The following is a 13204-nucleotide window of genomic DNA, read 5'->3' as shown; positions in this document are numbered from 1 at the left end:
ACCATCACTCTTATGACGGAGGCCCAGCGCGTAGAAGCGTACAGGAACGCGGAGGACACCAACGGCCCGAAGGCGGGACGCGCTGCTCCTCACGCGCTCCCCTCCAAACGGCTGCCGACACGCCTGGACGGACAACAGTCTAAAATATATACATATGTATGTATGAGCGCGTGTGTGTTTACCATGGTCCTCATCTCTAAAGCCCTAAATTGGGTCTGAACACACACACACACGCACACACAAACTCTCTTGCCCCCCTCAAAGCCGTCCTTTTAGACGAGGGGCCCTAAATGCCTTACAGATGGACTCCTAACAAACACAACACTCTGTCCGGGGCCTCAAGTATTTCCAGTATTTGGCCTTGCTGTAATTTACAGCATACTTACCTAATTGAGATGCTATTACGGTCAGGGCTCGCATTCTTCTGCGCACGCCTTCTGCTAATCCACACGATAGAAGCGTGACATACATGGCACAGTAAATTTGCCCTAATATATTGGCGTGAAGGCAACCGCAGAGCGAGTGTGACGTATGGTCCACGTAGTGTACTTTGAGCTACACAAATAATGATGTGTTGAGGCGAGACGTGTCTGTGCAGGTCTGCAGTGCACATTTCAGGGTATTTTCCTCACTAGCTGACGGGTTTTACACACAGCGAAGTGCAACTAAACTCACAAGTGACGACTGAGTCATAAAGGACTGATCATTGAATGTGAAAACTAACTGAGTAAGTTCACACTTGTTAGTGAACGATGTAGTTTGTTTTTCACACTTACGTATTTTACGTATTAGATTCCTTTTTGAAAGAGAGCCATATATAATGAAATGTCCATATATAATGAAATTATTTAAAAGAAATAATAATAATGTGTGGATTAGTAACAAATCTAAATATAGACATTTACAGTTTGAATGCAGATTTAAATAAATGTAACGAAAATATTTAGTAAACCAACAATTTTTTAAGTTAATATAAAATTAAATTCTGGTTATTTTTCAAATAAATTATACATTCATATGTTTAGTGTTTAATAATAGTTTTCCAACCTTTCGAAAACACTCATTGCTTCCCAAAAATTGTCGCTATTGTTAAATCTGTGAAGAAAACCAGGTCAGATTTGAAAAATGGTTTACTTTTCTACCCTTTCTCGACATTGCTACAAAGAAAAAAGAAAGGAAAAGAAAGTTGAAATAGCGAGAAGTTCTTCGTCATAAAGCAGTAAAAAGGAGGCGCGGCCGCTCGGAGCTCGTCCTTTGGGTGTTTGTCATCGGGTGACTCTGACAGAGAGATAACGCCCTGTCACGGACCGCCATCAATCTTCCTCTCCAAGTAGCTCCACGACAATTCAAGACACATCGGTGATTAATCCACTCTGCGAGTGTGTGTGTGTGTGTGTGTGTGTGTGTGTGTGCGTGGACCTCTATGTGTCGTTGTGCGATGAATCACTGTCTCACCCTGTACAGGACACACAATGCCTGAGAGCCCTCAGCTCAAAGAAGATCAATTCATCTACAAGTGCTGTGCTGACAATGGCTTGACACGTAAATGATTCCATGTTACGCTCTCAGCTGCAGCACGACGCGCGTTATGAAACGCACGCTGTGGCACGGGGCCAACAAACGTTTTCGGCGGCGGGGGGATTTTGTTGAAAGCGAACGCGAGCTGACCATTCATAACAAACCCATGGTGTCATGATGTCCCTCCCCCAAACATTGACTTGGCTTGAGCGCCATGTTTGGACGGACAAACACAAGTTTAATGTTGCAGAGGGTAGATGCCAGACCGCGCAATACACACAAAAAAGATTTACAACCAAGGTCGTTTCAGTCGGGCTGCAACTACGTGTGTAGTTATAAAATCCCAACATTCCAGAAACATGAAGCTGTCATGCTAGTGAAGGCACCAAGTCACCCGGGTCGGAGGCTTCATCCACCTGCCGCTCGAGTGAGGAGGCCCCTCTTTCCCATTTAACAGGTGTGTGTACTTGCCCATTAAAATCCCCAAAACACCAAAATCACACGACCAGAAACGAGAAAGGGGAAGGGGGGGGGGCGGATGTTGAGACAGAAAACAGTCATTACGAAGGATGGGCGGTTCCGGCTGTGGCGAGTGGCTGTTGACACGCTTGTTTCGCTCAGAGGGGAGGGCTTGTTGCAGCAACACACGCCAATGCAGTCCTCATAAGGGCGACAGCGATTGGTTCCGCATTGTTTCGGACTCGTTGGCTATGGAGGCAGCGGCGGGAGACGAGCACTTCGTGTTTCCAACCAGCAGATTACCATCACGACGTGAAGTCCTGAGCAAATGGGCCGTAGCTCAATCCCTGAGGGAGGTCTTCACAAACGCATGCAAACAACGGCGGTGTTGATGAGCGCGCAGAAATGGGGACGGTCAACGGGCAGAGTGGGGGAAATCCTGAGCTGGCCGACCTGAATGGAAAATTCGTGGCCATAGAATTCATTGTTCTATTGTGCGCTTTCATTTAGCGTAAGAAGTGAGAACAGTTTGAGGAAAAAACTGGCAGGAAAAACGCGACGCATTTCAGAGCTCTTCCAAAGGCTGAAGAGCAGACAACAGCTGTAGCTACACCTCGGGATTTACAGATGTTCACTCAGGTTCAACCATCAGGCGCACAATGTCCCCGTTGTCTCTGAGAGAGAGGACACGCCTGGTTACACCCGTCATAACACAGCAGTTATCTATTGGCTGTGCCTCACTATTATAAGGCTTCAGCCACCTTCACACAACTATTCACATGGAAACATCAACAAATTCAAGAAGTCTCAGAAATGGAAAACAGTCACTCCCCTCAGCGTGGGATTCGGGATAATCATTTTAAAAAAAGTGAGAAGAGCTCAGCAGCAACTAGATGCTGATAAGCTGCAGAGAGAATGCAGGTGTTTCGAGCCGAGCCAAAACATGGTCCCATCAGAAGATACCACACACATTCATCTGATAGCAGAGCCTCAGGCCCCCAGTTAAGAATTCACACATTCATACCTCTGCTTATCGCTAACAGACACACACACACTGATCACCACGAGTGGGATTACCTTTTCTTCCAGCCGGATCAGCCGCGCTCCAATAGTCGGGAATTCTTTATCTTCTCCTTTTCCTGGTGAACGTACATTTGGTCAAACTTTAGTTCAGTTACTCCGTGCTCGGCCACACACGAGCTACAAACACAACATTGTCCTTTACAGTAGCAGCCCTGAAGGCTCGTGGTTCTAAAGAAAGCATTCATTCATTCATTCATTTTCTGGTGCTTTTGTGGCTACGGGTCACTGAGGCACTTTACAGCCCCCCATTGACATGTGGACGCTTAATGCGTCTCGTAAAGAGTTATGAAGCCTTAAAAAATGACTTAACTCCATTATTCAGATCAGACTGTGGGTAAATGGTCATTTGATTATATTCATTTGTGAGTCTGTAAATATCAAATACGCATTATTATTTTATTCCTCGACTAAATAGAAACATTCAACCACATAATACAAAATACGTTTTCATTAATCTGTAAGTAAAGTTAATAATTACATAGTTATATAAACTCCTAATTAATTAATTCATTTCAGTAAAATATCCTTTACTAATGTACAATGCAATTTGTTTCACTTTGGACCAACTTACCTGTAGACACATATTCAGACATTCACTCTGCTTGTGTACAAACACAGTGATGGTGTGACGAGTGACAGCCGTCTATCAGATGCACACTGTGGTGTTTTCTGTGTATTTACCTGGAAGAAACATTCCCGGCTTCCCCAGCGTGCCGTCGAGCCTGAAGTAAGACACAGCAGTAAGTGGGAAGGTGAAGGCACTGGCCAGATACACACAGCTCCGCCATCAAGGTCATGAAACAGTCAAATTGTCATAAAGTGATTTATGGAGGCAAACGGTATTTACTGCTTACCCACATGCGAGTTTTAAAGGGATGAATAAATGTTCTAATTGAGCTTTCAGGCAAAATAAAATAAACAATGGGAGGCGGAAGAGGTTTCTATTGCACATGTGGACTGTTCTCTATAAAAGTACTGAAGCAGCGCAGGATGCACTGCAAAGCTTTCTCTTCTTTTAAGCGCCTCCAACAAACGGTATGTTTTTTATCACAGCAATCACGTCGTTAGCCGGCTTCCCTTCATGTTGGTGACCCCGTTTTATGCCAAGGGTTCAATGCATTGTTGTGGTGTCGTGGCGAGTGCTCTGATCTTTTTCTTTGGATTTTGAGTCGATTTTTGACAGAAAAAAAAACAATTAGCATCATCAGCAGCTCAGAATATGTTGAAAGACATTGGAAAATTGTGTTTATGAAAGACTTATAAAAAACAAAAGTTTGTCCCAATTTATTCTCCATGCGTGAATCCAAATCACATAAAGATGCAGAGGAACTTTCCCTTAAAGGTGAAAGAAATCAGACAGCGGGGAGGTTCTCTCCCATCAAACAGGAGATCGATCTATAATGGAGTCGTCTCACTGTTGTTTTCCGCGGCCTCCTCAGCTGACCGTGTTGTCAGTGGAGCTTATAAGTGCAGAACTAATACAGGGTATACGGTACAATGTGATACTTCACACCAAACGTGCGGAATGGAAAAAAATTGTTCATGCCAAACCGAACATGTATTCTAAAACGGTGGTTTTAGAATACATGAAACTAACAGAAGTTTCTGACTCCTCCCTTCTTTTGAGAAGAAAAGGGGAGGACTCAGTGATTTTCTTTTGTTTATATTTGGCCCATAATAGAAAAGAGCTACAGATTTGCATAACAAGCATTGGCTCTCACACGATATATTAAAAGGCTAAGGCCAATTTAAAAAAAGGACTCCTGTCCTGTTGGATATTCTTTCCTAGGTTTGTGTGCTTTTGACTTTGCTTCCTTTCTGTATTTATTTTGAGGAATGTTTCTGAGGCCACGGCACATTTCTCCAAATGACATTGGGCGGGTGTGTCCCCTTGTTCGCCATGTAGGCGGCCAACATGAAGATAGCGAGAATGTAAAAAGGTTTAAACCAATAGAAACAAAGGAAAGCGTGGAACAAGGGTCAAGGAAAGCACCTCCTCTGCAGCTCCTTGATGCGGACCATCATGTTGAGGTGACCCTGGGAATATTGCTCGATTACGTCTCGCACATCGTAGGGCTTCCGCGCTTGCTGTGAATCACAGACACACACACACACACACACAAACAAAAGCCATTGTCTACCAGTGCCGCTGTAGCACGGCCCCCGAAAACATCCCCAACCCCCTTGGGTGCAAACGGTTCATTGTTAACTTATTGTGTGTGCATGTGGGTGTGTCTCTATGTGTGTGCGTGCACTGACCAGTGCATGGTCATGTAGAAAGCAATCGTGTTGAGGTCCTTTCACAGCTTTGTTTAGTGTGACGTAGATACAAGGAGCATCAGAAAGAACCCGGTGAACTCTTTAGGGTATCCTGGGTATACGCACAGCATAGCTCTGCAGCTGAGATCACTTAGGCCATAATTGAAAACACATAGAGCACTTGGAAACGGTTAGAAAATAGGAACCATTCGACACTAACATGTAGCATGAAAATAATAGCTAAGGTATCTCAAACATGATTAGTGTTTTCTTTTTTTGCTAAAATAATTCCCTGTATAAAGTGTTTGAACCTAATTCTGTTGCCTCTAGTGCTGCATGAGGCCGTAATCTGCTCCGTGTGTGTGTTTCTGAAAGTGTGTGTCCTGGTGAGTGCGGTACAGTACTTTGGCCCCAGAGTCGAGGCAGCAGGCTTCCCTTGATGCTACGCCTGAGCTGACGTGCGCGCAGAGACGACGTGCAGGTGCAAGTTTCAGGCATTTACACACAAACACGCGTAGACACTCAGCGCTGCAGCTGACATGTGCCCCTCGGGCCCTCCCTCCCCCCTCATCCTGTACAAGCACCAAAATGTGTCTCTCTCTTTGTCTCTGCATCTCCCGCTCAAAGATACTTTTGATTACCTGGAATTTCTTCCTGGCCACAAAGTACTGCATTCTGCGGAGGACTTTCACAGCCGACCTCTGCTCATGGGACAACCTGGGACAGAAAGGGACACTGATTTAGTCCAAAGGTAAAACAGCGTCTATGGTCAACAGATGTAAAAAGCAGCTTGAGTTTTAAATTCGTTTAAAGAAAAGCTGCAACACAACAAACTCTGGCTTCATTCAAGAATCAATGGACCGTGTGTGTACAATGCAACAGCAAAACATGTGGCCCTGACAGACACACACGCCCACAAAAAACACAGGGTAAACATATAACATCATACAACTATAATGTGTCAACATAGACAAACTGCTGCTTGTGTTATCGCTCACAATTCTGCAACATGAAGCAAAAGGAAACAGAAGGAAATCAGACGCAGTTTGCAGAACATCTGTGACAACACGAGTGAAAACCCACTGGCATGGAGCGAAACACTGAAACAGAAACCGCTGGAGGCAAACAACACACACAAACTCCTACTTGCATACCGTAGTGACTGTATTGCGCGCACTAGTGTTTGTTTTTTCAGGCAGGCTCTCTGAGTGCTGCACGCTGGTGTCCATGTGCTACATATGTTTGTCAGAAAAAACACGTCCGTGCATATTTGACGGCGGTGTGTTTGGACACTTTGAGTGAAAATAGATAAGGAGAAAACAGGACTGAAAATGTGTTGAGCGACTGGACTTTAGTGGTGCGAGTGATCGAAAACACACAAATACAGATGAACACAAATGGTCACGTGAATGTGAGGCATAATGTATCTGTTGTTATCCGTTGTGTAGCATCGCTTGTGTTGTTGTATTGCATTTACAAGGGAGGAAGCTCCGAGGATATTATACGTTCATGACATTTGTCATGTTTTATATAATCCAAGGGTTAATATAGCAGCAAACAACTTCCTGCTAAATGCATATTCAGTGAGTAATCTATCTGGACATTTCCCCACTATGCGTGATGTAATCCCTGCTTCTTTATTTAAATAGCCAGGTGGCTGCTGCTACATTTCAGTGCGTCTGACTGATGAGACCTACTTGTTAGCTAGTGGCTACTGCTCTGCACGGCGCTCATGCAGCGGCTACTGGGGGAAACAATATGGTATCTGAGACCCAGAGGGTGAATATGAAAAACAATATCAAACAATGGCCACGTGTACACACTTATGTGGAGCCTGTGGAGCTCATCGAGTGGCATCAACCAGGGTGCACTGGATGTGTGTTTGTGTTTGCAGTTACTCCGAGCGTGACTGCTGCTAGAGATAACTTCTTACCACTAATACAAAACGGAAAAGGAATGGCTCCATTCTTACGGAGGAAGACTTTGCTTTTTATCTTCAACTATGTCGCAATTAAAGATGACAAACCCGCACACACACACACACACACACACACACACACCACCCTCCCCCTCTTTGTGGAGTCAACAAGTTGCTCTGAGGTCTTAATTAGGCAGAGGCATAACAAAGGGGCTTGGCAGACAATGCGTACATGGGACCATAAAACAGGAGCATCAAAGGCCGTCGGGCTGCTGTCTCTGTTCCTGCCCTCCAACGCACACCAACAACTCCACACATAAAGAGCGTGGGGCCCTATACCCCCCCCCCCCCACCTCCTTGCTCTCTACCGTCGATCAGGATAAGGATGTGTCGGGTGGGGGGGGGGTAGAGGGGGAGGGGGGGGTCTCTTTTCTGTGTTCCAGCATAATTGGAAAAGAAAACACGTGTAGGAAACAAAAAACATGTGCGGTTTTGATGGTTGTACAACTGTACCCCGCTCGCTCCTCGCCCTCCTCCCGTTTCCTGCGCGCACACATGTTCGCTCCGATAAAAAAAAGAACACAGAGGGTTCCTGTCCGACACCAACACCGAACCCCCCCCCCCCCTCTACCCCATTCACCATTTGGCACAAAGAAACCGGAGGAATGTGATTTCTGCTCTCTCTGCCCTTCCAAAGCGCTTGCTGGCCCTGCCTCCCACTCGCTCTCTTTTCTCCGACGCACAGTGTGTCCCGGGGACTCCTCTCGAGTGCGAGGAGCTCAGGTCTCGCCCACGACGTCTTCCACACATTTCCCTTTGTCCTGCGCCCTGTGATTCATTCTGTGTTGGGACGGCCGGCTCCCTGCTGGCTCTTCCCAACAGACTGGCTATTCTTCATTAGGTCAACTGTAGAAGTCATGTAAAAGCTGTAGCTGCTGGAGTCGTGAACCGGCCTTGTCCCTTTCTTGAAAGGATGTGACAGATTTAGCCCCTGGCCTCCCCTGGGCCCTTCTCTCTTAATAAGTTTTCTCTCTTTTCATTTTCCGATGGTCACTTCGGAGATCTCCGAGTTGTCAACGGCAACTCTCCCGCATCCCTAACCCCCCTCGGCTCTTTATTTGGCAGGGGACCGTCAAATATCCTGTGCTTCCATGGTGTGCTGCAATAACCTTGGAGTCAGTGTTAAACATCAATGTGCTATGGTCTGGGCCCAGCAAGACTGCTCGTCTGTGTGTGTGTGTGTGTGTGTGTGTGTGAGAGAGATAAGCTTTATGACTGGTGCTTTGGTCCATCAAAGAGATGTGCTCTTCTGTTCTCCTCAAAAACAGACATCCCTTTATCATATCTTGGGAGGATAAGATCACTACATTCTTGCAGGAATGATTGAACTCAAAGTGATGGCCTGCCAGAGGGTGGCGTGGTGAGAACTACCACATCATCACAGTCAAGTTCCTTCTTTCTCGGTGGCTTTTAAACGAATGGGCTTCTTAGCAGTTAGAACTTCTCCCATGTGGAGGAAAGTGTCTCGTGGGAAGTTAAAGCGGCTCTCAGAGCGGTTTGCCACCGAAACTTTACGTTCAGGTTGTTGTCAATGTGTAAACGGTGTCTATTTCCAAAAGTGCACATCGGTGTTTATATCTCCACAGAATAACTCAATTCTTTAATTATTTGTTAGATATATTCATGATTCCTTTGATTAGCATAGTTAGTTTGAGCAAAGCCAATAAACGGCCCCAGTTAACTGGGACAAGAGGGATTTCTGCCATTCTCTTTCCCTCGTTTCTTTTCTCTGCTCTTCTCTTACTGTTTGTTTCTTTGTATTCGACACACGACTGCCAGTGAAATGATACAAGCCTGTTTGCGCCGGTTGTTTTTGTGCCGCCCCCTCCGGGTCAAGACGTGCCGGAGAGACAGAGAAGCAACGGTGCCACATCAAAGCTCGGTGCCCATTAGGAGCTGATGACAAAGAGGGAACCCAGACAGGACGTATCCTGTGCCAATACTGTGTACCTGCAGCCACGGAGAACATAGTCAAAAAACACACAAAAAAGATGATTCTGAATCCGTTTAGTCTCTTTTGAAAGACATTTTCTTAGAATTTTGTCAACTTTTTTTTACCATTTCATACATTATCCAAAGAAGCCTTGAAAGGGATTCTCAAAATGTAAATGTGAATGATGTGTGAAATGTGAAGTCTTAAAGAATCGCGCCTATGAAATGGTCAACATGGCGGTGACCTCAGAAAAAGTCCCGCCCCCCGTTTAGTGTCTCATTAGCTGTAATTATGAGACCTAAACAGAGAACAAATAGTCTAATGACGATGGTGAACCCTTTGTGTGTCGACTGTTACTCCCACATTAACAAAAGGTTTGGACCAGGACGTTTCCAGTTAGACACCACGAGGAAATACCACTGTGATGTGTAAAATAGGGAATTTTAAACAAATCATTTGGGGTGACATTGCCTCCTGATACATGATCCCAGTAATTCAGGATGTGAGGGTTTGTCTCGGCTTTAAGGTGCAGCTTTAAGAGGAGGACGTGGCTTAGAGAGTTGAAGACTCGGGGTTAGTGACCCTCTTTGGTGTTTCGCGTACGGTGTGTGAGTGGGTGTATCCGAGTCAGGCTTTTCTTTTCCCCCTAAATAGGTTAAGTGGTGTCTAACCAGGGGCTCTTTGACTGACATGTGTCAATGTTTTAGTCTTTTTCTAACAACTTGCCTTTTTGGCCGGGCAATCATTCTTTGTTAAATATACGTAGAATTGAATTCATGCATTTTTTTCAGTTTTTTTAATTCAGATTCGGATGAGCGTGTGGCTTCTTGAAATCTGTATTAAAGATAAGCTTGCACCCAGCACCCTGCTGCACCGGCATGTGGCATGGATGGAAGCAACATTCTTCCCATCAGTGTGTTTGCATGCGCGTGCCTGCTAAGAAGACAGGAGGGCGATTGGGTTCCTCCAGTGGGGGACGAGGGGGTGAGGGAGGATTTATAATTCATGGCATAATAGGATTTGTTGCTGTTTAGCAGGATTAGGCATGTTTGAGAAAAAAAAAATCTATTTATTGCTTCCAGTCAGGGGGTCCCCTCGCCTGGGTGGGGAGGTCTTTGGAGCTTGGTAGCGGTGCGGTGAGGTCAGTGTGGACCCAGGCAATCCCTCCCTCCCTCCCGCCCTGCTTCTCATTTTCTGGGATAACCCCTTGCACTGAGGCCCCCCTGAGCATCTAAGCCCCCCCTCCTCTCCACTCTCAGTCCGGCAACAACCAGCATTTTTGGATTCAATGGGCTGTTTCTCTTTCTAGAGGCTCTTATAATCCAATCACATGAGCCCAGTGGTTGGTCATGCCAACACACACGGCTGTGCGTGTGCGTTTTCTGTGTGCCGGTCCAGGGGCAATTAGCACCATCGCCATCTTGGGGGGGTGCAGGGGCATGCCGGAGGTGGCGGTAAGAGACTTAAACCTGACTGTCGACAGAGGAAGGGGAGAGAGGAAGAAGAGAAGGGGGAGATGGAGGGTGACCCGTGGGCCTTCTGAGCCGAGGGGCTTCCCTTTCATAAGCCAATGGGTTTGGATTATAAAACAGTGCTCCTTTTCATTCATGTGTGTTCGGGGAACTGTGGGGGGCCTGGCTGACATTAAAGAATGGTGCTTAATTAGTCCTTTCTACAGTGGTCAGCGCTTTTGTTCCTACTTTCAGTGGTGGGAGGCCTCCCTACTGGCCAATGGCCATTGTGGTGCTTTTTTGTACTGAGCGGTCCTTTCCTCTGTGAAGAAAGAGACACACTGTAAATATGGCAAGGTATCATTTTAATTGCCCATTATTTCATGTTATTTAATTCTCAAGTGAGAAATTACAGTATTTTTCATTGCAATCCTGGAGCTTATGGGGCCACCTGTAACTTAACAAGCAATCCACATAGAGAGCAAGTTTACATACATGATCAGTACGAGGAGGAGAAGAGAGGAGGGGAAACTGCTTCAGGGGGGTTTTAGATGAGGGACGACGCTGCGAGTGGGGAGGAAATGTTTGGCTCGGCCAATGAAAAAGTCTCTGTTTATCTCCATTTGAGTTTAGTTTTCACGTATTTGCAGTGATAGAAGACAAGATATAAACAAAACAACAAGAATCCCGAAACACTTCTTTCTGTGCTTCTATCAGCGTGCTAGAGAGGAACAGAGGATGGAGAGAGAGATAAAGCGGCGTCTCGCAGCGGAGGGGGGGGGGGGGGGGGGTTTATGGCGGCAGATGAGGTGGAGAACTTGCTTTAACAGCTTCCGTTACTGGTCCACCACACAATTAGCACACTGTCTCTGTGTCCACCTCGGGCAGACAGACAGGCAGGAGGACATGAAAGCGTCCAACGACTGAATAGCAAGACTAGCTCTCCGCTGTCAATGTGTTACCGAGACAATGGAGCTATTCAATTATTATATAACTATTTGCTGAGTCTGTTGTAGCTCACATAGTTAACGCTGTGAATATTGTGCAGAGAACCTTTGACACAATCACACGTGACTTAACGGTTAGAATTCAGAGATTTTAGAGACTTCCAACGGATTTGAGATTTCCTGGGAATTCAGATCTGACTGAATTGGACCACTCGTCCTAAAAGACTGTTCATGAGTCCAAATGTTTCAATATGCTTTCTTTGCTTCAATGGGCAATCCCAAGGGGCTGCTTCTACCTTTTATCCAAGCTGTTTCATCTTTCTAAAGTGATGTTAGAACAGCGGCTCACAATTCGCCGAAAGGACTTTTGAGCTTCATCGTATCTCAAAAAGAGAGTTTGTCTGTTCCCTTTTTTTCTTCTCTTTTTTTTTTCGGTCAAGGGTCAATTCTAAATCCCGGCAGGTTAAGCTGAGCACAGGTCGGTGTCGTGTAACCGGAACAAATGACAGTTCGTATCAGTTCCTGATCACGATCATAGAGAAGCAGTGAAGAAAACGAGGAACATTGTAACATTTAAAAGGCTGACTGCAGGCTATGATCCCTCCACAGGTCAGCACTGCTTCTTGCTCGCTGCCATAATGGGATCAGATGACTGTACAGGGAGAGTTCAGCGGCCCAGGAGGACGTGAAAGAGGATCAGGGGACTGCGGGGGTGCAACAAGGGGTACGATTGGTCGAATGACCCCTGTAATTCTCTCTCGTTGAGATGAGATGTGTATGGCCGCGTATCAGCGCTCTTAAGCTCCTCTCACAATGATACGCTTCTTTTTCTCCCAACAGCATTTATTGAGTGTTGTTTGAATGCTATGGGACAGCTGCTTCAACAACGTTGAGCCCCTGGGGCAGTATCGATGTTTAAAATTGGATTTTACGGTTGTACGAACACCTGTCGATGACCTTTCACTACTTTGAGGCAGAGTGTTTTATGTGGAAATTCCAGAAATGGGTAATGGGCTGAAGCAGCGCTCTCAACATGAAGGTAAAAACACATCGCTCACGGCCGGGGGAAAAAACAATGAGATTTTTGATGAATAATCCTGAGTTATGTGGATGTAATGACTGCATAAACATATCCTGATAAATTCAGACCAATGACATCACTTCACTGTAATGCAGCCTATAAAACCCGACAATTCTGCCTCACTACAAACAGTAGATCAATATAAATATGGCCATCATGTAAATATAATTAAAAAAGAATATATCAAAGCACCATTTTGACATTACTTGAGCATGATTGAATTGGGGGGGTGAGTTCCACACTAGCGAGCTGCCAGATCAGATGTTCTCCAGTTTGCGCTCCAAAAGACACAAACTCTAATTTGAGTGGGAGATCAAACAATAGCCAGAACATTTTGGACAAAGTGGAGAACAGGGGTGATTGCCGAGCCGAGAAACAGAACACAGTGAACTGAATGTCCAGTTCATATGGCCAAACGTTACAAGTGAACGCTGAAGAATATTTGTGTCGTGGTGGCTTGATAACTTAAGGTCATATAAGATGTGGAATCCTGCA

General features: G+C 45.6%; 1 protein-coding gene across 2 annotated transcripts in view; it reads right to left on the bottom strand.

Moving 5' to 3' along the window:
• The window catches only part of kcnq1.2 (potassium voltage-gated channel, KQT-like subfamily, member 1.2), a 113498-nt gene that overhangs the window by 33971 nt on the left and 66323 nt on the right, over positions 1-13204 (bottom strand). For both annotated transcript variants that reach the window (XM_040163696.2, XM_040163697.2), the window contains 4 exons: positions 5961-6036; positions 5054-5148; positions 3742-3782; positions 3055-3116 (listed from right to left, as the gene is read on the bottom strand). In XM_040163696.2, the coding sequence (XP_040019630.2) occupies positions 3055-3116; positions 3742-3782; positions 5054-5148; positions 5961-6036 (274 nt within the window). The remainder of the gene's footprint in view (positions 1-3054; positions 3117-3741; positions 3783-5053; positions 5149-5960; positions 6037-13204) is intronic.

This window comes from Gasterosteus aculeatus, chromosome X (assembly GCF_964276395.1).
Source record: "Gasterosteus aculeatus chromosome X, fGasAcu3.hap1.1, whole genome shotgun sequence".
Taxonomy (NCBI): domain Eukaryota; kingdom Metazoa; phylum Chordata; class Actinopteri; order Perciformes; family Gasterosteidae; genus Gasterosteus; species Gasterosteus aculeatus.
Note: the sequence above shows the minus strand (reverse complement) of the source record. Positions and strands in the feature narration are given on the sequence as shown.